At 49.4% G+C, this 23,855-nt stretch overlaps 2 protein-coding genes across 6 annotated transcripts in view; one reads left to right on the plus strand and one right to left on the minus strand.

The window, feature by feature from the left end:
- LOC122389332 (NAD kinase-like) overlaps window positions 1-19,317 on the minus strand; it is a 66,558-nt gene extending 47,241 nt beyond the window's left edge. Inside the window, exons 1-3 of one of the 5 annotated variants that reach the window (XM_043381273.1) lie at window positions 19,012-19,317; window positions 12,973-13,172; window positions 1,444-1,632 (exon numbers count right to left, since the gene is read on the minus strand). In XM_043381273.1, the coding sequence (XP_043237208.1) occupies window positions 1,444-1,632; window positions 12,973-13,097 (314 nt within the window). In that variant the 5' untranslated portion in view covers window positions 13,098-13,172; window positions 19,012-19,317. Of the gene's footprint in view, window positions 1-1,443; window positions 1,633-12,972; window positions 13,173-15,495; window positions 15,659-19,011 lie in introns of those variants that run through there. The other 4 variants (XM_043381353.1, XM_043381449.1, XM_043381772.1 and 1 more) reach the window with 4 other exon arrangements.
- A 628-nt stretch (window positions 19,318-19,945) lies between these two features.
- LOC122389643 (tetraspanin-9-like) lies at window positions 19,946-23,832 on the plus strand. Its single transcript, XM_043381893.1, has 2 exons — window positions 19,946-20,716; window positions 21,772-23,832. The coding sequence occupies exons 1-2, from the start codon at window positions 19,985-19,987 to the stop codon at window positions 21,853-21,855; spliced, it is 816 nt and encodes a 271-aa protein (XP_043237828.1). The 5' UTR covers window positions 19,946-19,984; the 3' UTR covers window positions 21,856-23,832.
- The last annotated feature ends 23 nt before the right edge of the window (window positions 23,833-23,855 follow it).

The raw sequence follows: 23,855 nt of genomic DNA on the forward strand, positions 1-23,855 counted from the left end.
CAAATTAAACATACGTTTTACTGACGCCGGCTGCCGACTTTTGCCAAAATGTCAGGGAACTCATATTTATTTTTAATAGAAAAACACAATTCTAAAGAACAGTGTTTTAACTATTGACAGCAAACCTTCGGTTACCTCCATACGCACCACACCCTGGTAATTGGTTATTACTCCTCTCGGTTTCCTAGCCAGTAGTCAAACTGAGACGTAGCACCTCCGATCCGAGGTGAGTCGATGCAAATGTAGGTGGCGCGACGGTCGGCCCGGCAGTCGACACCCAAGTGGCGCCACCTGTGATGTACCAGAGCCCTGCCACCTGCTGTCAGTGGTGCCCTCTAGGCCTCTAGTAGTGTCTGTAATGCTCTTGGAAACATCTTCTCCTTGGGACAGCTATTGAGCAGTAACGTAAAAACTAGATAAGCGAAATAATACTTTTGCGATTTTCCTCCCCCACTCGAACATTAACCTATAGGTACATTATCTCCACAGGGGTTGGGTTACCGGGCCTGGGCACCTCACCTACCCTGCAAACTTGGCGTTTTTTTTTTTTTTAAGTCATAGTGGTCGGTCGCCGGGGAAGGCCATATCCCCTTTCTTCAGACCGTCTTTTTTTTCGCGTTATGAGGAAGGGCCTGGCCGGACGTGGTAAGGTTAAAAAAAAAAATCAGCTTTGATGGCAACTGGGTGCTATCTGAACGGTTTGGGTTGACTTCCGAACTTACGCACTCCACATGCAGAAGTCGACCGCTGCATGACGTTAGAAATCCGCAACTGACTGACGTAAGACGTCAGAAGGCTGCCGCTGTAGACGTCAGGCGCCCGACTCGCCCCGCTCCCAATCAGTCATTACCGACATGCACAAACTACACACAGCGGTGGCGACACCCGCTCTAACGCAGCCGAAAAGTGAGGTTTCACCACGCGCCGGGGCGGTTTCGGCCTGTCAGTCCCTCGTCAGCCATCTGTGGTGATGGGCAAACTGCCGACAGCGTCCCTCGCCGGATCATCACAGAGCTACCTCACTCTCACACAGACCAGAGGTCGCGGCGGGACGCCTAATGAGCCAGCAGTGTTGCGGTATAGAAATGGTGATGAGTTTCGCCGTATGTGATTGGTTCGTTCCAGCTTTCGGCGACATGCAATAGACACACAGAGTGAGGGGTGATAATTGTCGGCGAAGAGCAAAGCAGACCAGTCATGCGAGCAGAGTTCGAAGAGCAGGCATGCATTTTCAAACACAAGATTTCCAACAGACACTACCAGACACTACTCCCAAAATCAGACAACCCAAACGGCTTACAGCACAGACTCTACCAGCATGCCAGTAACTGTTCAATTGTTCATGACTCTACGCACTTCCCAAACGCACTACCCTACACAACTCCCCAACAACTCGCTCCTCACGACTCCGACGGGGCCCCCCTGACTGCCGGTACCGCTCACCGTTGCTGCTCGCAGTTGTCGCCGCCGCCGCAGACGCAGACGCAGCCGTTAGCGGCGGGCGGCACCGTGGGTACGGCCGGACCGGTGACTGTGGCCGCCGCCGGGCCTCCGATCACCGCGCCCGGAGCCGTGGTCGAGGTGGTGACCGCGCCATTCTGACCGTGTTCAGAGAGCTCCACTTGGCGCACACTGACCACCGGCGAGAGAGAGGGAGAGAGAGAGAGAGAGAGAGAGAGAGAGAGAGAGAGAGAGAGAAGAGAGAGAGAAGAGAGAGAGAGAGAGAGAGAGAGAGAAAGAAAGAAAGAAAGAAAGAAAGAAAGAAAGAAAGAAAGAAAGAGAGAGAAAGAGAGAGAAAGAGAGAGAAAAAGAGAAAGAGAGAGAGAGAGAGGAGAGAGAGAGAGACAGAGAGAGAGAGAGAGAGACAGAGAGAGAGAGAGAGAGAGAGAGAGAGAGAGAGAGAGAGAGAGACAGAGAGAGAGAGAGAGAGAGAGAGAGAGAGAGAGAGAGAGAGAGAGAGAGAGAGAGAGAGAGAGAGAGAGAGAGAGAGAGAGAGAGAGAGAGAGAGAGAGAGAGAGAGAGAGGGTGACGGGGCGAGCATGTCAGATGTGCCGCCACCAGAGGGTGAAGTGCTGAAGGGGCCTCCACCAGGGGCGTAGGCAGAACACAGGCACCAGCATTTTAACGGGAAGGAGTGACAGAGTTCAGAGAGCGGGAACACAACACACATCGACACCATTTGAATCGGCATATCATTAATTCAGACTATATCAACCAGAATAAGGAGGACAACATTCACTGAATATCACGCTAATTTATCACCAAAGCCTCAACGATAAAACACCATTACAGAGACACCAGCACCAGCACCACATGTCAACAGAACCGCGTGTCAATAACACCATGTGTAACCAACACCATGTGTCACTGCCGTGTGCCACAGGAAGCCTGCAACCGAGAGACACATGCAATAGCTGGACAGACACTTGGAAACGGAGCTAGAAAGTGGAAGCGGTCAGCGTTTCCTAGCGTTGCCATAAATAAACTGAATAAAGCAATGATACTTTATATAATGAAGAATGACAAAGCCACTAAACATAGTACTAGCTCTAACCATTTTTAATTGGACTGAGATTCTTCAGAAACCACTGCGCAGCGCGTGCAATCCTAAAAAATGCCTTGGTGCCTTATTTGGTTTGATGTAATTCATTTCAATGACGCAAATAATAAGAAAAGTAAGTCGCCATTTGGTTATAAGGTTTGTAACTTTACACTTTACACACCGGCAATCAACATTCACGTATTCCATAATATTAGGATGGACGAAAAAAGTAGATGACTCCGCTCGTTTCAATATCGCGTGCTATGGAGTATGGGTATCGTAACGTGTTGTGAGCCAAAACACGTCACCGTTTCTTTACAAACCATTCAAATGAAGAGAAATAACACACTCCATAACCAGATGCAGCGGCAAACATAGAGACGAGCTAGAGAAATCGTAATTTCCATCAGCGAGCCCATCTGACGCCCGACGAAAGTGGCCGGCTCTCGTGCCGCCCCCACTGCTGGGCTCGGCGGTTCCACCAGCGAGCATACATGAATAATCGGCGCCTTACCACACCGTCAGCCCCCCATAATGAAGCACAGCTCGGAGAGACAAATGGCTTATCCAGCGACCACGACTGTGTGTCGACAGGCCAAGAGGCGGCAGCGGGTGCAGAGGTGCCCGGGTCAGTGAACTGGCCAATGGGCGTGGGTGCAGAGGTGCCCGGGTCAGTGGACTGGCCAATGGGTGCAGAGGTGCCCGGGTCAGTGAAGTGACCAATGGGTGCAGAGGTGCCCGGGTCAGTGGAATGGCCAATGGGAGAGGCTGCAGAGGTACCCGGGTCAGTGGACTGGCCAATGAGCGCGGCTGCAGGGGTGCCCGGGTCAGTGGACCCGGGACCGGCATTGGGGCGCGGGTACAGAGGTGCCCGGGTCAGTGGACTGGCCAATGGGCGCGGCTGCAGGGGTGTCCGGGTCAGTGGACCGGACAATGGGCGTGGGTACAGGGGTGCCCAGGTCAGTGGACTGGCCAATGAGCGCGGGTGCAGAGGTGCCCGGGTCAGTGGACTGGCCAATGAGCGCGCGGGTGCAGAGGTGACCGACCGGGTCAGTGGACTCGCCAATGGGCGCGGGTACAGGGGTGTCCGGGTTAGTGGAATGGCCAATGGACGCGGCAGGAACACCGCGGGAGAGCCGCATATGGAACGGGTGGGAGGGGACCGTGTGTTGGGAAATGACGGATGGTGATGAAGGAGGTAGCAGTGAGATGTTTCAATCTGGTGGGATGTCAGATGCCGCCAGTCATCCAGACCGTTTCTCATGTCTCTCTCTCTCTCTCTGCAGAAGAGACCAGGCTAGTCAAAGGATGTGGCTATCAGCCAGAGGATTCACGTAGGTACCGATCGAATTCCGATTCATCTTCACTTTCATTCATCACCAATTCATTGGCATTCAATAGATAACGTGGAGTGAAAACCGGTCGCGTGGCACCAACCATAACCTGCCTGTCACCGTTGCTCAGTCATTCAGTCCCCGGTCAGCGTCGCGAGTCTTCAGTCACTGTGACTGGGTCACAGTCGCCAGTCGCTGATGACTGGTCAGCGCCACAAGCCTTCAGTCACATTACCCGTCACGGCACCTGTCACCAATAGGGTAAGGGCGGGTAAGAGTACGCGGGCGATAAGAGTACGCATCAGCTGTTTCGGTTGCTTAGCAACGCGGGTTTGTCGAGTTCATGAAGTGACATGAAGCCGCCAGTGCGTGCTTGTCTCCAACGGAACGTGGGCGTTGAGCGGCGACGCTGTTGAGTTTAATCTAACTTACTATTCAAACAGAATCCGTCTGTGAGTTTGTGTGTCCGCACATCGTGTAGTGGGTTCAATTGACCTCGCCTACAGGGCAGACGGTACGACGTAGGGGGCTGAAATTTGCACACCTTCTAGGTGACAGAGCGGGTCAACGCCTTTTTTAGGTTCCGACTCGCTGGGGTGCACGGTTGGCACGTGGCGGGCGCCGGAAGAACGCCAATGAAATTTTGATCGGTTCGCAGATCTTCATTGAGAGCCGGGGTCGACAAACTTTGTGAACTAAATGCATGCCGATCGGCGACGGGTGCCTCGCATTGGCGGATGGGCAAGTTTTTAATTTGAATAAAAAGTGGCGAGAGAATGTGCTGATTTTCTTTCAATGGGAGCAGTTTGTGATACAAGTATAAAAGTGCACCGCGTTTGCCGCAAGGCGTCACATTGGTCACAAGGCGCCCTTTTTGCCGCAAATCGCACAGTTTTGTCAAATACCGTCCGATATGGGTGCAATTTGGTGCAAAGATGCATGCTCAATTACCGGGTGAAAATGCGCCGCGTTTGCCGCAATGCGCCACATTTGTCACAAAGCGCCATTTCCGACAAATACGATGAAGCGTAATGGAATGGCACGAATAGGGGCAGGGCTGGGAACACTTTAAGTCTGATATTTTAGTACTGATTGGATCCAATTATTCTGTGACCCGACATGACCCGGCGGTGTTGGTAGGGGTAGGGGTAGTGGTAGGGGCAGGGTAGGGGTAGGGGTAGTGGTAGGAGTAGTAGTAGGGGTAGGGGTAGTGGTAGGGGTAGTAGTAGTGGTAGGGGTAGTAGTAAGGGTAGTAGTAGGGGTAGTGGTAGGGGTAGGAGTATGGGTAGTAGTAGTGGTAGGGGTAGGGGTAGATGTAGTGGTAGTGGTAGGGGTAGGGGTAGTGGTAGTGGTAGGGGTAGTGGTAGGGGAAGTGGTAGGGGTAGTGGTAGGGGTAGTGGTAGGGGTAGTGGTAGGGGTAGTGGTAGGGGTAGGGGTAGTGGTAGGGGTAGGGGTAGTGGTGGAGGCAAAAGCAGAACAGTGGCCCGGGCTGATCCCAGCTGGACGAGAGGTGACCTATGTGACCTGGCCTGACCCAAAGTGACCGGGGCTGACCCCTTAGACCCGTATTGACCCCGTATCACCCAAATTTCTTCCAACAACGCCCTCAGAACAGTTCTTTTTTAAATTCTCTTCACATTTCCGTCCATATCTATGCTTCTAGACAACACATCGACATGAATCAAACACCATTCGAAAGCAAATTGGCTGGTGCCGCAATTTTTCTACCACGCAGCAAAGCAAGTGGCGCAGCCGCTTGTCTAACTTACTATTCAAACAGAATCCGTCTGTCTGTGAGTCTGTGTGTCCGCACATCGTGTAGTGGGTTCAATTGACCTCGCCTACAGGGCAGCCGGTATGCCGTAGAAGGTTGAAATTTGCACACCTTATAGGTGACAGAGCGGGTCAGCGCCTTTTCTAGGTTCCGACTCGCTGGGGTGCACGGTTCGCGCGTGGCGGGCGCCGGAAGAACGCCAATGAAATTTTGATCGGTTCGTAGATCTTCATTGAGAGCCGGGGTCGACAAACTTTGTGGACTAAATGCATGCCGATCGGCGGCGAGTGCCTCGCATTGGCGGATGGGCAAGTTTTAATTTGAATAAAAAGTGGCGAAAAATGTGTTGATTTTCGTTCAATGGGAACAATTTGTGATACGAGTATACAAATGCACCGCATTTGCCGCAATGCGCCACTTCGGTGACAAGGCGCCATTTTTGCCGCAAATCGCATAGTTTTGTCAAAAATATGGTCCGATATGGGTACAATTTGGTGCAAAGATGCATGCTCAATCACCGGGTGAAAATGCGCCGCGTTTGCCGCAATGCGCCACATTTGTCACAATGCGCCATTTCCGACAAATACGATTCGGCGTTGTGGAATGGCACGAATAGGAGCAGGGCTGGGAACACTTTAAGTCTGATATTTTAGTACTGATTGGATCCAATTATTCTGTGACCTGACATGACCCGGCGGTGTTGGTAGGGGTAGGGGTAGGGGTAGTGGTAGGAGGGTAGTAGTAGGGGTAGTAGTAGTGGTAGGGGTAGTAGTAGGGGTAGTGGTAGGGGTAGTGGTAGGGGTAGGAGTATGGGTAGTAGTAGTGATAGGGGTAGGGGTAGATGTAGTGGTAGGGGTAGGGGTAGTGGTAGGGGTAGTGGTAGGGGTAGTGGTAGGGGTAGTGGTAGGGGTAGTGGTAGGGGTAGTGGTAGGGGTAGTGGTAGGGGTAGTGGTAGGGGTAGTGGTAGGGGTAGTGGTAGTGGTAGGGGTAGTGGTAGGGGTAGTGGTAGGGGTAGGGGTAGTGGTGGAGACAAAAGCAGAACAGTGGCCCGGGCTGATCCCAGCGGACGAGAGGTGACCTATGTGACCTGGCCTGACCCAAAGTGACCGGGGCTGACCCCTTTGACCCGTCTTGACCCCGTATCACCCAAATTTCATCCAACAACGCCCTCAGAACAGTTCTTTTTTAAATCCTCTTCACATTTCCGTCCATATCTATGCTTCTAGACGACACATCGACATGAATCAAACACCATTCGAAAGCAAATTGGCTGGTGCCGCAATTTTTCCTACCACGCAGCAAAGCAAGTGGCGCAGCCGCTTGTCTAACTTACTATTCCAACAGAATCCGTCTGTCTGTGAGTTTGTGTGTCCGCACATCGTGTAGTGGGTTCAATTTGTTACGGCTACAGGGCAGACGGTTTGTCGTAGGAGATTGAAATTTGCACACCTTATAGGTGAAAGAGCGGGTCAACGCCTTTTCTAGGTTTCGACTCGCTGGGGTGCACGGTTGGCACGTGACGCGCGCCGGAAGAACGCCAATGAAATTTTGATCGGTTCGTAGATCTTCATTGAGAGCCGGGGTCGACAAACTTTGTGAACTAAATGCATGCCGATCGGCGGCGGGTGCCTCGCATTGGCGGATGGGCAAGTTTTAATTTGAATAAAAAGTGGCGAGAGAATGTGTTGATTTTCGTTCAATGGGAAGATTTTGTGATAGAAGTATAAAAACGCACCGCGTTTGCCGCAATGCGTCACATTGGTCACAAGGCGCCATTTTTGCCGCAAATCGCACAGTTTTGTCAAATATGGTCCGATATGGGTGCAATTTGGTGCAAGGGTGCATGCTCAAACAACAGGTACAGATGCGCCGCATTTGCCGCAATGCGCCACATTTGCCACAAAGCGCCATTTCCGACAAAATCGAGTAAGGGTAATGGAATGGTACGAACAGGGGCAGGGCTGGCAACACTTTAAGTCTGATATTTTAGTACTGATTGGATCCAATTATTCTGTGACCTGACATGACCCAGCGGTGTTGGTAGGGGTAGGGGTAGGGGTAGTGGTAGGGGTAGTGTAGTGGTAGGGGTAGGGGTAGGGGTAGTGGTAGGAGTAGTAGTAGGGGTAGGGGTAGTAGTAGGGGTAGTAGTAGGGGTAGTGGTAGGGGTAGTGGTAGGGGTAGTGTAGTGGTAGTGGTAGGGGTAGGGGTAGTGGTAGGAGTAGTAGTAGGGGTAGGGGTAGTAGTAGGGGTAGTAGTAGGGGTAGTAGTAGGGGTAGTGGTAGGGGTAGTGGTAGGGGTAGTGGTAGGGGTAGTGGTAGGGGTAGTGGTAGTGGCAGATGTAGTGGTAGGGGCAGGGGTAGGGGTAGTAGTAGGGGTAGTGGTAGGAGTAGTGGTAGGGGTAGTGGTAGAGGTAGGGGTAGTGGTAGGGGTAGTGGTAGGGGTAGGGGTAATGATGGAGGCAAAAGTAGAACAGTGGCCCGGGCTGATCCCACCGGACGAAAGGTGACCTATGTGACCTGGCCTGACCCAAAGTGACCGGGGCTGACCCCTTTGGCCCGTCTTGACCCCCTATCAGCCAAATTTCATCCAACTAAGCCCCCAGAACAGCTCTTTTATAATTCTCTTTACATTTCCGTCCAATATCTATGCTTCTAGCCAACACATCGATTTGAAACGAACACCATTCGAAAGCAAATTGGCTGGTGCCGCAATCTTTTCCTACCACGCAGCAAAGCAAGTGGCGCAGCCGCTTGTCTATATTACTATTTGTGGTGACGTAGTTTCTGTCTATTACGAAGGTCGCGACACGGTGCTACGTAGCGCGGGTTACAGGTCACACCGTTGCACCTACCGCGCTGAAGTTTGCGCAACTCATAGAACAAGGATGGACAACGTGCCTTTGATGGGTCTCAGCTCGATCGGATCGATAGCGAGCGCGTGGCGCGTGCCCAAAAAGTGCAAATTCGCGTCATAGACTTTACATGTATTAATCGGCTGGCAAAAACGGGCGAAAACAGCCAACTTTGCCCGACACGGGTCCGTTCCCCGTGCAATATCTCGGTAGCCGTGCGCCCGATCGGCACGGGGAAAACAGCATCGTGTAGAGAATCGAACGGGCAATCGAATAGTGTGCGGTGCAGGGGTTGGCACGCGCCACGTGCGCCGGGGAGGACACTTTCTTTTGAAAAATGGACGTTTTGGACGGATTTTGGAATTTATATTAATTTCAGGTGATCGTCAGACGGAATGAGTTGAAACAGCGCCTATTAGCAATAAAAATGTACCGTCTCTCATGGAAAAATTGTGAAAAGCTAATTGATCAAAAACAATGTGGAAAAAAATCGCTGAATTAAATGGTATTTGTCCAAAATGTGCCACTAAATAATTACACGGATTTTGCTGCTTAACCTGATACGTTTGACAATTGAAAATGCTATCATTGGAAAGAGCATTCAATTCTCTCCAAGATCCAATCATCACGTTTGCATGACAAGCAACAGTATTCTTAAAAATATAAATGTTTCAAACCTCTGCAAAACGATTTTCAGCGAAAATTATCTACGCCTTTCATTTGCCTTAAAACTACGCACCTCAATTATAAAGCACATTTGACAGATTCCGAAGTGGAAAGCATGCTTATCAGACACGGGCACCTCGATGCGGTGGATATTTTTTCCACAAACCAAAACGTTAGCCGTCAAAAAGCAATCGACCGAAATGGATAGATAACCCAACCGACACAAGAACAACCGAACACCCGCCGATCGAAAATATCCCTTTTCGCGTTGCGGAGCACGCGGGTCACCCTAGTATTTCCTATTTGCGATTTCTTTCTTTCAAATATTAAACAAATGAGAGCAAGAAATCCACTAAGTGCGTACTCTTATACGACTTTACAATACTGGTCGCCGCTGGCGGGACACCAGTCACGAGTCATTATTGGTCTACGTCTTCAACAGTCGCTAGAAACGTGACACCGATCACTGCGTGAACAATATTTCTGGCTTCTTGTCAATGCTTTTCGTCATATTATTCACTCACTGGCTTCCCACATTCGAGTAACAGAATGAGGGAAGTCTGATGGCAAATGTGCATCATCGCAGAAGCCGAATAAGTGCATACGGAGCGCCCAAATTTCAAGAGCAGTCGAATGTCCGATGGAAGCTATTCGTTGTCAGGGTATCAGCCAATAAATAAAAATAAAATAAACCAGTAAACAAATAAAAAGGTATTCACACGGTGACCGCTCTCATTGCGATTCTTTTACTGCACAAACTGTCTTTTAATTTATCGACTCATGTGAACTGATCTTCGCAGTAATGAGTCATGCATCGTAGCTAAAGGGTAATAGATAATGCACACAAACAATAGAAATGTAGTCAGCATAATGAGAAGTCTCAATAAAGTGCCAAAAAAAAAGAAAACATTCAGCACCTGTAACCCGTTTCTGAATGCCACGAGAAAGTTATAGAAAACGCTAGCAATTGAGTCAAGAAGTGTGTGGGGCCACCTCAGATGAAAATCAATTTAGCAATTACGATCATAATTTGTCATTATTTGTGGAATGTTGTTCCACGAACGTAAAAATTTAATTTTCCATTGGATAACAAAATTTCCTCTTGAAACAAGCATTCAAAAGCAAATTTGACTCAAAATCATTACGATGAATGAGCCAATGAAAGATGCGCTATACTTTTTAAAGCCCTTCACCATTCACGCATTTCGTAAGCCGAGCACAGCTACCGCACAAAAACCCGCTCAGAAAGTAGGCTCAACCAATAACCATTAACGTCACGAGCCTAGAGTGCATTTTCTGATAGTCATACAGAGCACATGGCTCGTCCGGGCGAGGAACCGGCCAGATGGCCCGACCACGCGCAGCGCCGCACTTTTTAATCGCTCTTTTTATCGTCGGAATATGAGACAGTCGACGGGGTCTTCGATGGCAGCTGAAGACGGCTGGTTAGGCGGAGTTCTACCCTGTGCAGTGGAGTGGGATGGAGGTGGGGCGGCGGTGGGGCGGAACACGATGGTAGGTATACCGCTCAGTGCAGCTCGTCGGCCTGATGATTCGTTGCCATGCAGTAAGGGACGCTGAGAAGGGATGGAAAGAATCCCAGCAGCTGCACCTGCAGTGATGATCTGTGATCCACTACCAGTGCAGCGGCCGAGGTGACCAGACACTATTAGCAGCGCACACGGCGGGGGGGGGGGTGCCCTTACTCTGTCACAATCACGCTCCCCGCTCCGTTCCACGTTACCGCCGCGGGACACTCGGAGGTCCCCCGGGAACGGCAGAGTCGCCGCGGGCCACGGACAGCTCCGAGCGGGCCGCAATAGCCGCCTTCCCATGGTTAGCGCCGTGACCGGGGGCGTTAACCAGGAGCCGGTCTCTCGGCCCCCTGCCCTGCGCCCGGTCCGGCCCCGGGGCGCCCTGATAGAGCGACGGACAGCGATCGTAATGGTCGCTACTACGCCGGCCACACGCACCGTTTGGTAAGCCCAGAGGTAATTAGCGTAAATCACCGGCGGTGTTGTAACCGGGTGAGAAGCTGGTTCGGTGTGAGCTCCCGAGTGGAAGGCCGGGAAACACGGGCAAAACACAGCTCCCCAGGGAACTAGCGTGATCCAGTTTTGGACAAATAGTAAAAGTGAAATAGTATGCGCAAATGAAGGGAAAGTCTCACTCCATTGTAAGAAATGCTAGGGTGTATCTACCTACATAAACATGTTACACAAAATAGTTCATGAACAAATTAATATCCGTATACTACACACAGGAAGATAAACGATATTTGGTCCCCTTCAATTTCGAGTCACTGTCTCCCACCAATGAAATCAGGGTTACGCGGATCGCTGAAGATGAGCTCAGCAAAGCACGTCCAGAAGGATCTCGACCAACATGTCCCTGCGCTCATGTGTTCAAAATACAGGTCCAAATGTCACCGACGTCTCGGCCAGCGGTGACGGATTTGGCGATCCATCACGATTACCCGTGCTCGTTGCGACATTGAATTACAGGCATTAGTCGATGGTTGCCGCTGACAAATTGTTACACACAGCACACCGACCAAACAATTTGGAGACAATTGCCGGGCATTACCGCAGCCGCTCTATTGGACAGGTGTTGGCATAGGAAAATCATAATACGTCGCGTAATAGAGCAATTTGTTATGTAAAATCAGATCAAAGAATTGGGGAAAAATATAATGCCTAAAACAAACATGGTAAGTTTTTTTTTCTTCTTACCAGCTTATAAGCTATGGGTCGTACTCGTAGCAGTAAAGCAGCTTTAGGTATCCTGGCTGGCTAGGTATTTGCAGCATCGATTCATGTAGGCAACACATGCGTCCTTAGACTTGACATGTGGTGTAGCTGACCTCTGAACTCATCCCGAGGATTTAATTCCCCGGAGTCTGTGCATTGCCCACCACATGGCGGTGTTTGCGTGAGGTTCATTCAACCACACGTCCATTTAGCGTATTTACGCAGAACCGCCAAAAGTATCTGTTTTAGCAACGTGCCCTGCCAAAATAAACGTTTGAGGTCATGGACAAGTTCAAGTCTGTTTGGCAAAGTGCTATTTAATTGTGTTTTGGGACAACCAGACTGCAGAGTGCAGATATCATCTAAGCCCGTACATGGAGTGAAAATGTTGTATGCTCGAATGGAAATATAATCATTTGACATATAAATGGTGCGTTCATAAATGACAAAACACAGATGTTGGGATTATGGGGTGTCAGGAATATACGGCCGAGAGTTGATACATAATTATTATTTTGTAATCGTAATGATTGCTTTTATAGACATAAATCCGTCGGTTCATTAGTACACCCGTATCCCTTTCAAGAGAATAGGCACTTGGGGCTACTCACACAAAATACAAAAATTCACTTTGCTTGGGGTCTTCGCCCACGCAGAAACCTGTTCATTTTCTGACAGTCGCCACAGGAAACAAAAAGTGCCTTGCACTTTGATCCGTCTTTGAGACTATACACATTTTGCATCACGCTTCTTCTTCATATAGGACGATCTAGCAACAAGACTGCGTCCCTTTGTACCTGACATAGTTGCAAAGGGGGATCATTTTCAGTCGAGGCAGCTGTAGGACAACCAAGCCCACGAACCACTACAACAGGGAGCATCGTCAGCCAGACCATATGGGATCAGCACAGCTTCTCCTCCAGCCGTCCTTTACGCCGGCAGTCCTGAAAACAGCCACCACTTCCAAACGGACCGTCACAGGATGTCAGTTCCACCACGGAGCCCTGACTGGCAGTAGGTATTCCCCTGCTCCGCCCCCTACCCCGTGTACTCACCTCATGCCCTTTTCTATCTTCTCCTGAAGGCGACTGGCGTGCGTCTTGTGCGCCTTCTTGTGCGAGCCGCCATCGGTCTCGGCCTTTATGAGCGCGTGCGCCAGCTGGATCTCGCGCTCGTTCATGGCTCGCAGATCCGTGAGATCCGGGATCCGGCGAGATCCACGGATCGGACAGAGACGGAGGAGTGGTCTCAACACCTGCGCCACAGAGAGTCGCCGCTACAGTCTCTGTCTCTGGCGATATTCCACACGAGCTGGTTAGACTGTATACCTCACAGACACACGGGCACCTCTGAACCACTCGGGCACGGACAGGCGGGACGGACTGACCAGCTGTGGCGACCGAGTGACGACCGAGAGAGCGGGCGGGCGAGCGAGCGTCCAGGGAGAGCCGCGGCGGCCGACTGACCGCACGGCCGAGCTCCTGGCCGGCCGCGGCTCCCGAGCCGCCACCACAGACTCGTCACCAGCCAGTCTCACAGACTGGTCACCAGCCAGTCTCACAGGCTCGTCACCAATCTCAGAAGCTCGTCACCAGCCAGTATCACAGACTGGTCACCAGCCAGTCTCACAGACTCGTCACCAGTCTCACAGACTCGTCACCAGTCTCACAGGCTCGTCACCAGTCTCACAGGCTCGTCACCAATCTCACAGGCTCGTCATCAGCCAGTCTCACAAGTTCGTCACCAATCTCACAGGCTCGTCACAAGCCAGTGTCACAGACTCGTCACCAGTCTCACAGACTCGTCACCAAGGTCTCGCAGACTCGTCACCAAACAGTCTCACAGGTTTGACACATCGCCTCACAGGACCACAGTTGAGCCGAGTCAATGGAGGTCCGGCAGATCACAAAGCTACACTCAGACGGCGGTCACAGGACTGACAAACAAGACATTACGGTAAAACCAGTCGCCATTTAGACTTACGGTAATCATTAACACAGTGTTTGTTAAAGCAGCATGGTATACCTATCACAAATCAGCAACGAATTCAGAGTAGGAATAGCAAAACTTATAAAAAATAACGAATGACAGGTTAGCACATTTGTATTATTTGATAATTACAATGTGTTCTTCGCATTCATTTGTATTTCATTTTCTTTCTTTTCATTGCAATCCTCCTTCATTCATTCATTAATAATATTCTCTGAAGGCAAGCGCAGTCTATTCATGCAGGTAACCCGAAACGGGAGTCATGCAGAAAAGCAGTAAATGTGGGGCTATGAAGGATAATAAAACCTCATAAAATGGCCTATCATATGACATTCTTTTTGTTTCTGTCCATTGTAGTTGATCGGAGATGAGACCAAAACAAATAATAACCTAGCTTTTAAAACTCCTGTAATACTTCCGAAGCCGCCACAGAAGCCAGCTATGTAAAATATACCTACAAAAAAAAAAACACCGACAAAAAGGAAAACAGAAAACGTTAACGGGAGCACAGAAAGAGAAGAGGGCGATCACGTTTCCATGAGCGTTCTGAGGATGTTTTGGACACCGGAAGCCAGTGTCGGCGTCGTTACTGAGCCGACGATACCAGCCACCCAATCTCCGTCAATCGGCGGCCGGACTCAGAGTGTCGGAGACAGTCCATCCGGTAGGTAGCCAACCAATCCGTCGCCACCGCCCACCCACCCAGCCGCGGCGGATCGTGATGGGCCTGGGAGCTGAACAGGCGCCGGTGGACAGGGCGGCGCCGTCAGAGACGAGCCCGCCGGCCCCGCGCACCTCGCTCCGTTGTGTAACGCACCCGTCCCGCGTCCCCGGACAGAGCCGAGGGCTGAAACTCTGTCACGCGCACCGGTCAGGCCCGGAGGGGCCGAGCGAGGCCGGCCCGGGGCGGACGGGGCCGGCCCGGGCCCGCGGGGCGCCGCACTCGCCAGTCGCGCTGTTGTCAGGGGGGACGGAGCGCCAGGAGAAACGGTGGGAAGCAATCCACTGCCGCCGCTAGAAACGCCGGGAATACGGAGCAACCCGACGTAGCAGGTTCCCAGGGGAAAGTGACGTTTAACTAGACAATAACTGGGGTGCGTGCTACAATTACGGCAGTTTATTGGGCCGTGTTTCAAACGAGCGTTCCAGTTGTTATTTGATCATAACGTGAGCTAGTTTATGGAAAGACAAAAAAAAAAAAAAACGATAAAAGCATGTCGTTAGAAGTCCGAACCCATGTCGACGACATGCTGTAATACATATTGCGTGAAAGTGATTTTCTTTTGTCTGCAGCAAGGCCCAAAGGACGAAAAGGTAAGTACGACTCCAGTGGCTACGGCTCCGTGAAATACGGGCCCGCCCTGGCGGCTCTAACTCTGGCCTCAAACATCCCCAGCGCCACCAGGGCATTTTCTGAAAAGCGTCGACGCGGCAAGCAACACGGTAGAGATCGAGAATGGTCGCCGTGGTCGATAATTGGCCACGCGATAGTCGATAATTGACCACCGATTGTAAGCCGACTCTCGTTTCGTGCCGCACGGTGACGGAAGAATAACAAGCAATGGGGGTAACAAGAATAAATGACTCACAGGCACAGAACGAGTGCCGCTCTGACCTCTGTTGTCAGTGACGACTGACAACTGAGTGGCAACGCATTAATGTCGAAATTATCAACTTTCGCTCACTTCTCCTTCTCCTTCGGATCCAATTTTTGACAAGGCCAGTACCTACTGATTCTTCAGCCTTTCAAATCAAACGCCTCCACATTTACATTTATGAATTCGGTTTTACAGGCCTACGCCTAAAAACCCTAACAATCTCAAACTGAAAGGCGTATTCACAAAAATGTGACGATTTTGCTGCGGCATTGTCTGCCCTCCTAGGTAAAACAGCTCCGCTACAGAGCGGGAGGGAAGTCAAAGTTTCGATAAAAGCAAATGTTTTCGCACGGCCCGCCCCGCGGCTATGAAGTCATTTCTGCAAACTCCCACTATTGCCAGCCGGCTAATGGCGGCTGTTAGAGACACTGCACTGGCGCCCGGGTGATATTCGCCAGGGAAAACTGATTCTGGCGAGGAGTGAGCTGTGCAGCCACAAAACACTGCAGAGTCTACAGCGTAGGAGGCATTGTATATAATACGCGACCCAAAGTCGAATGCGATCACTTAAGATACGCATCGATGCCATTGCTGCACCAATGCTGTACATACCTAGGTACAGGTCTCGCGGGTTTTAGCGGTAGGTTTTGCACCTAGAAAATTAAGTGTACTTCAGGCTATATCTTCGTCGTCTTAAGCTTTTAAGTGTTGAAGATGCGATCGGCTTGTTGGGTAACAAGCCGGCCATGATCGTGTAAAATGGCTTCATCGTAGATCGATTAGTTTCTGAGATATAACCGGAAATGTAAAAGTGCAAAACCTACCGCTTAATCTCGCGAGAGCCGTACATAATCCGCATTCAGATAAATGAAGAAACGTACATTGATACCCGGTTTTCGATGAAGTACGTAGTTCGGTCAAACAATTTCCAAACCATATCTATTTTTTTGATCTGTCTACCGGAATTCACACTTTGAATTTACAAAAAAACAACAACAACATTACAATGAAACCAGTGTAGGTAACTATCTAAGCTTCAACACGATACCTCAAAATTTTGCTACCAAAACAAATAGTTACATTTCCTTCCAGGATGGTACTCACGATGACATCATTATTTCTGTTATCGAGTTGCTCATATAGACGTGGTCACTGGTCAGTCACTGACTGACCACTTTTGAGCTGGAATAGCAGTTTCGTAGCTTGAGCTGAGACTAGCACAAATCAGGAGCTTTTACGGCTCAACGATCACCCTAGACGAAGAAATTCCATTTCTCGTTCCGAAAAGAGTGCCTTGTAGAGGAATGCGTGCCTTGCACAGGAATGCAGCCACGTCATCGTCAGCCAATCAGCGTGCTGCTTACAGCCAATGCAGTATTCGTGGGTTTGAGCAACGCAATATGATTGGTCAATGCGTAATAAGCTTCCGCGTCAAACATTATTTTACATAGAATATAGTTCGCCCTATATTAAAATAAAGAAAATAATTGTTTTTACAAAAAGGTTTTATTTTATTTCATGATTATTTTGAGCATAAAAAATCATAAATCAATAGCAAAATACTGATTTCAGGAAAGTGGACTGTTTCCTTTAAACAATTCAACACACCATCTAAAATTCAACCTACTGGAATGCACACTGCAAACCATGGCAACAGAGATCAAGATGATGAGCTGCACCAGCTAGGGTGACAACTCCACACTCATGCCCACCAACAACTTCAATTTTCACAGAAGAATTTAGCATTATGTACTTGTAATGTGAAAAATGCAATTAAAGGCCAGCTGTTCTATGGCCGACACTTGACCCCAATGTGCCTCCCAATTCTCAAGAATAATTTTCTTAGTCAATGATGAGCCTGCACCATGCACAGCAATTCAGCACGGTAGGCCCCCAATAGGTACATTAGGCACTGCTCCAGTGCTCCACACCAATCCTGAGCCATACCTTGGTTACATGTGCTAAAGAATTGCTATAAATTTACATTGTGATTTCAGTAATTTTCACCCACACTTTGGTAATTCTTCACAGCACCACACACAAGCCAGCTTGAGCTGAGGCCTGAGGGCCTCCACACTGACCAGATCTTGTTGACAAGATCTGGTCTACCATGCTTTGCAGGTAAGCAGGAACGCCTGGCTGTGTCCATAATTTGCACACCTGGCAAGAAGTGTTTCAATACCCAGTTGAAACTTTCATCCCCCAGCACAAACACATTTGAATGGTGCGTTTCCAATGCAGTAAGCATGTCCCCATATCTCTGCTTGGCTCTGAAACTCGAGTCTGCCATGTTTTGTAGTCTCAGTGTGGCCGCTGGGTGGGTAATGGCTGCCATCCCTCATCCACTTCACAAATGCTTACCAAAACCTTGAATATCTCGTCAAAATGATACATAAGTACCTACTAGTATCAAATCAGTGCAGAGGCCTCTTGCACCAAAATCCTCTTGCACCAATGCTTGGATTATTTTGCATCGTATACCCAGTTCAAGTCTCAAATGTAACAATTTGCGTGCAAAATTTAGCAGGCACATGTAGGATTATGTATTGGGCTATTGCAAACAAATTTACCATCGTTAGATAAGCTTATTCTGAAACTGGTTTTTCGATTTTACCTAGCTGGGTAGTTTGGTGCAACAGGCCTCTGGTCTAGAGTAGACCTTTACTCACCAAAACACACATTTCCTACAGTCAGAATCTACTTCTCCATGCTAAATAACATGAAAACTATCATGAAAATGTTGAAATGGGCAACTATTTTCAATATATTAATGTCAAATCAACCATACTATGAAGAGGAAGAGAGATATAATTAATAATCATATTACACTAACAATGCCATTTTGATGTCTGCGTTGGATGAGTGAAAAGTGCAGCAGAATTATAACAAAAAACACTGCAGAATTCCATAAAATAGTGAGTTCAAATAGATGTTGCCAGTTGCTTTAAGTTTTAAGCTTTGCTTTGCCCGTTGTGACCCGTTGAGTGTGAGAACTTAGGCTGGTGAGTCTAGGATTCAGGGTTCCTGTAACTGCTTCTCACTTCCTTCCTCCCTTCCTTTAAGGACACTGGGAAGCGGGAACCCAACCAGGAGAGTAAACCAGGTGAGTTAACAGTTTATGCAGCATTTTAGTGCACTTTCATTTCTAATCTAATAACACATAACAGGCGCACCAAAGGCCGTCTATGGGGCATAATGCCATGCTTCTGAGTGTAAAGCTCTCCTGTAAGATAAAACTGATATGGGGAAAACTGATAAAATTGGATTTTGAGGGTAAGTGTATCAAGTTTCAAGGTTTTCAAGTCCTCTTCCATGAAATCTGATGCAGAGAATACGACTCCAGTCATTCGAAAAGACCTTCGGATTCAGTACGTATCTGAACCATCGCCATCAAAGCCAATGATGTGGCCAAGGCTATAGAACTCCGATGTGGCCTTAAAATTCAATGACAGGCAAACATCTCATTTTGTATCCATCTTAACTCTTAGTTATCCACCTGGCACTCACCTTTGTGAGATTAGCCCAGAATGGATAGACGAATATTGTCAACAGATTGGGTTGTCACTTACAAAAAGCATGAAATCGGAATAAGTTCGAGATTGATTCTATCTTGGTTCACGAAATCATCAACCTGGAACACATTTGCATTGAAAATTATAGAAAGAGGCAACTGCCAACTTGCTGCCCTACTGCACAAAACAAACCGGACAAGAATGCCTTGACCCCGACTACCTGTTCAGCATAGTAAGTTTCACCAAAATCGTCTGAAGACTGGCTGAAGTACATATGGCAGTTGCCTGGCAACCAATTTCGCAATCGTCCTAAGCAGCAGTTTCTGAACATATTTCATGTGCCATTGCGCCGTTAATCGTAACATTAGCGGTGTTTTCGAAACCAAAGTACAAAAGTTACCTACACTAAATTATGATTTGACGAATTCGCTGTAAATCACAAATAGTTGGCTTTGCCGGCTTTGCCTATTTGTATTTGTATTTACGATCGTGGGCGATCCAAACATCATGGCGTGGCGATTACTGCCCCAATAAAATCACCATTCAAAATGATTCCACCCGTGACATTTTTTATGGTTCGAGGCGTCATCTCAGTTAAATAAGAGTCCCCAACAGTTTTTTTCGATTATAACTTCTTATAACAGTGTGCTACGGCCAAAAAACACCTAAGGTACGGATACGATGCCGATATTGAAAAGCGTCATGAAATCAGAATATTGTTCCGTCCAGTGTCGGGTGCCGCCTGCCGGCCCGTCGGCCCAGACTCCGGCAGCGCCCTGGGCAGCGCAGTTGGCGACCGGCTTCAGTAGAGAGTTTCCACGCGGTGGATAGTCAGATAGCGGAACAGATACGATGGCGAGTACAGCCAGATAGCGAAACAGATAGCGGGTGACCTTCCTACACCTTTCGGTCCGTCGAACCTCAGTGGGAGACTGGGAGGTGTGTCGGTGCCGACGCGAGCGGCCACCATGGCGTGCGGCTGCCGCTGTGTGCTGCTGCTGTCCATGTCGGTGCTGACGCTCTCCGGGACCCTGCTAGGGCTCGGGATCAGCCGGCTCGCCGACACCGGGGCGCAGGCCGTGGCGCGGCTGGACGGCGACCAGTGCATCAGGGCAGACTTCTGTGTGTCGAACGACGTCTGGACGACTGTGTTCGGCGGCGCCGGCCTGCTGCTGCTGCTGTTTATCCTGCTGCCTGCATGTCAGTGTACGTCACTGCTCGGCAATCTGCTGCTGCTGGCGCTCTTTTTCGTGGCTGCCCGTCTAGATGAAATTACTGGTCAGCCTGCCGGCGGGACGCTGGACCACGTCACCGCCATCATGAACGCCTCGCTGGACGAGTACCGGAACAACTCACCCATCGCGCGCGACTGGGACCACGTGCAGCGAGCTCTGCACTGCTGCGGACCCACCTGCGCCGCTGACTGGGCGCCCGTGCTCGGCAACGGCACGGTGCCCGACTCGTGCTGCGAGCGAGCCGCGGCGGCCACCTGCAGCGCCGCGGAGGGCGCGTTCAGTGCCGGCTGTGCGCCGACCGTGCAGAAGCGGGTGGCGCGCCAGAGGCGCTGGTCCGTGGCGCTGGCCACAACCACCGGCAGCCTGCTGCTGCTGCTGGTCATCGTGACGTCCTGCGGCCCAATATGTGGCCTAATAAGCGGCGGCGACGGCGGCGGTGACGAATTACTTCCATTGCTCCGCGGGGTGAGGACATTGCCATTCAATGTATACGTGTTATTCGATGTTGTAAATTCAGGAAATCCGCCGGACAATCACTCCGATCTTATTATGCGTCGCCGACCGTCAAGCATATTCGATCACCTAAAAGGGTGATAAAGATGTGCGACTCGAGCTAGTACCTATGCCTACAGTATACAGCACTACCTGGCCGGAGCAACAAGGCCTGCAGGCTGCAGCAGCCCTTGGACCAGTGTGTCCTCGACGGTCGTTGTTTCTCCCCCGCCCGATAAACAGGCTGTCGCGGCCCGGTAGGCGGTAACAAAATACGCTAAATAGTATATCCCTCGCCGAACCTATTGGTTTTCTACATACGCGCCGGCCGAGGGGGGGGGGGCGGGTACGACCCCCCTCGCCGTTTCGCCCCTGGTGGAGCTAGCGCGTCGCGGAAAAACGAGCGTGTGCGCCGTTACCAGACGCAGAGATTGGTATCCGACTTTAAGGTCCTAGGTCAACCGGTGACCTCTGAGGTCAGGTCAAGTGCCCCAAGGTACGGTTCAGTTTTTGGTGAATAACTTCGCAAAAAACGGCCGCAGAGCCGCGATTTTGGCAGCATCGTGTTCGCCTCGCTCAGGCGCGTCGAATGATATACTTTTTGTTCGGGTCAGGTGAACTTAGGGTGTGGACCTTAGGTCAAGGTCAGGTCAGCACCCCCAGGTCACGAAGTTGGCCGAAAGGGGTCATGTCGCATATCATTCGATTCGGCAGGTCTTCCTGAGTCCACTGACCTGACCCAAAAATGCGGTTGGTGTCAAAAGATTCGGCTTGAATCAAAGGTCAGGTATGCCAAGTTTCAGCTCTCTATCGCCAGCGTGCTCGGAGCTATCGCGAAAAAAAACCCTATGGGGGGGGGGGCGGCACCCGCCCCCCCCCCCTCGGCCGGCGAGGGATATAGCTTTACGAGATACAAGCAAACAACATTCACTCGACCTAGTCCTCGCCTGGTCCCGTCCGAGCTGCACTGGTTTAGAGGTCTGTTCACTGTGATTCGGCATTGAACTGTGTTGGCCGTCCTGTTCCAGCGCACGCGGGCGGATCTGAACAACCATGCCAACCAGTTGAACCCCAACAACTGGCGCTTCAAGCCCAGGCTCCGCGGCCGGTAAAAGCCGTCTGTGCGATCGACAGAGGGCTGCATACTGCATTCGATTAGCAGTTCGAACTCATCGCTTCCTTTCTGTTCCAGTCACATATAAACATGGTGTGTACTAGTAGATTCCTTAGGTTATGCGGATTCTATGGTTTTGAGAAAACACGGGTACGGGGTAAATATGTTTATAAAGCAAGTGAAACGTCTTTTGCAATGTTATATTTAAAGATATGTACTTACATAAATGATAATGTCATGATTCATGAACCTCGCTGCATTTTGTGTCGCATGAGCATTTTGAGATAAGCAGCCTATTATCCCGCACCCTACTGGGGGGGGGCTATTTATAGCCCCCCTCCAGTTTTCTTGCAATAACTTCCAAACCGCTTGACGTGTTGACGCCAAACTTTCAGTACCTTCGGCTTCATCAATTTGACACCTTGTGTCAAAATTTGAATTTCGTACCTACCATAGGTCGGCCGGAAATGACGTCAGAGTGACGTCATGTTCGGCCGATTTCGACGCAAAACATTGAACCACGGCAATCGCTCCCAAGAGCTCAGTTTTTAAGCTAGATCCAATTTCTTTGCATGAGAGGACTCAGAATAGACTGCGCTATCAAACTGCAATCTCTGATTTTCGAAATTTTGAGAATTTCGAAAACTTTATATAATAAAATTCAAAATTTATATTTTTACATTTTTTTCAATTCTTTTTTGACTTTTCGAAAAAAACCGGAACATATGTGATAGAACGCATTATTATGACTAACTCTAGCAAGTTTTAGCTAAATATCTTCAAAAATGGCCAAGTTATACGCATTATTGCAAAAAATTAACAATTATTAATTTTTCAAATCAATTTTTCAGCATGAATTTGACATCGTACGCCAATATAAATAGCACCATCGTGTTCCTGAGCTCAAACTGCATCCAATAGACACCTTTTTTTTGTTGAAAAATTTTAACTTCAAAATTTGACCTTTTTGACCTGAAAGTGACCTGACCTAAGCTAAATTTGACTCAAAATGACCTCGAATGACACAGACGACATCAAATTCAAAATGTTTGGCCTAAATGGACCATAAAACATGTGTCACGTGACCGACGGATGATATAATATTTTCGTGACCTGTGATGACCTGACCTTGACCTGAAAATCAAAGTACAAGTTTGGTACCCTCAGAGTATCTAGAGTATCTTTTCACGAGTGTGTGAACCAAAAATGAGCCTGATCTGACTTGTAAGACGGCGGCCAGAGCCCAAAACGTGAAGAAGCCAAAATGCTAATAATTTTTACTTTGACCTGACCTGTGACGTCATCGGTGACCTCGAGGTCAATGAAATTAGGCTTCGCATGCCAGTTTTTCCGGGGCTATCAGACGCCGTTTGAATTTTGACGATCGGCCCAGTAGTTTCGGAGTTAGGAGGGGGGGGGGCTATGAATAGCCCCCCCCCCAGTAGGGCGTGTTATACGCAGACCCCAGTGGGGCGCGGGTTATATGCCTAGGTTTCCCAGACTTTTATTCCCAATTGATGCGCATTGTATAATGTCGGTGACAGGTTGTTGGCTAGCTGTGTTGTTATGGCGTTACTTGTATAAGTTTATGCCAACCGCAGTAGACTTTGTGTGAAGAAGAATTATAGTCGTTTCCATGTGGCTCACAAAGTTGTTTCCACGATTTGTTTTCCGCGGACCTGGGAAGGTGCAAGAAGGCTAATGTACCGGGCAAAACTATAAGACAAGTAGACGTACACTTATTTCTCCGTCCGCTGTGAGCCCAGCAAAGTCGCTTATGTCCATTGTCCTGTGTCCATGAACAGTGTGGGTATGTATGCGTCTTATCCCGGGTCCAGTGGGGCACGTGCCGTCGTGCTTAGGTAGGTATTATTGTTATATAAATACTCGGAGGAATGAATAATGAATGAGAAGCTGGTTGTGTGTAATATATGCATATTTCTGACACAGTTATGCATTTTGTGTGTAATATTTTTCCGACAGAGGCATGCATTTTGC

Source organism: Amphibalanus amphitrite, unplaced genomic scaffold (assembly GCF_019059575.1).
Source record: "Amphibalanus amphitrite isolate SeventyFive unplaced genomic scaffold, NRLGWU_Aamphi_draft 000001F_arrow, whole genome shotgun sequence".
NCBI classification, from domain to species: domain Eukaryota; kingdom Metazoa; phylum Arthropoda; class Thecostraca; order Balanomorpha; family Balanidae; genus Amphibalanus; species Amphibalanus amphitrite.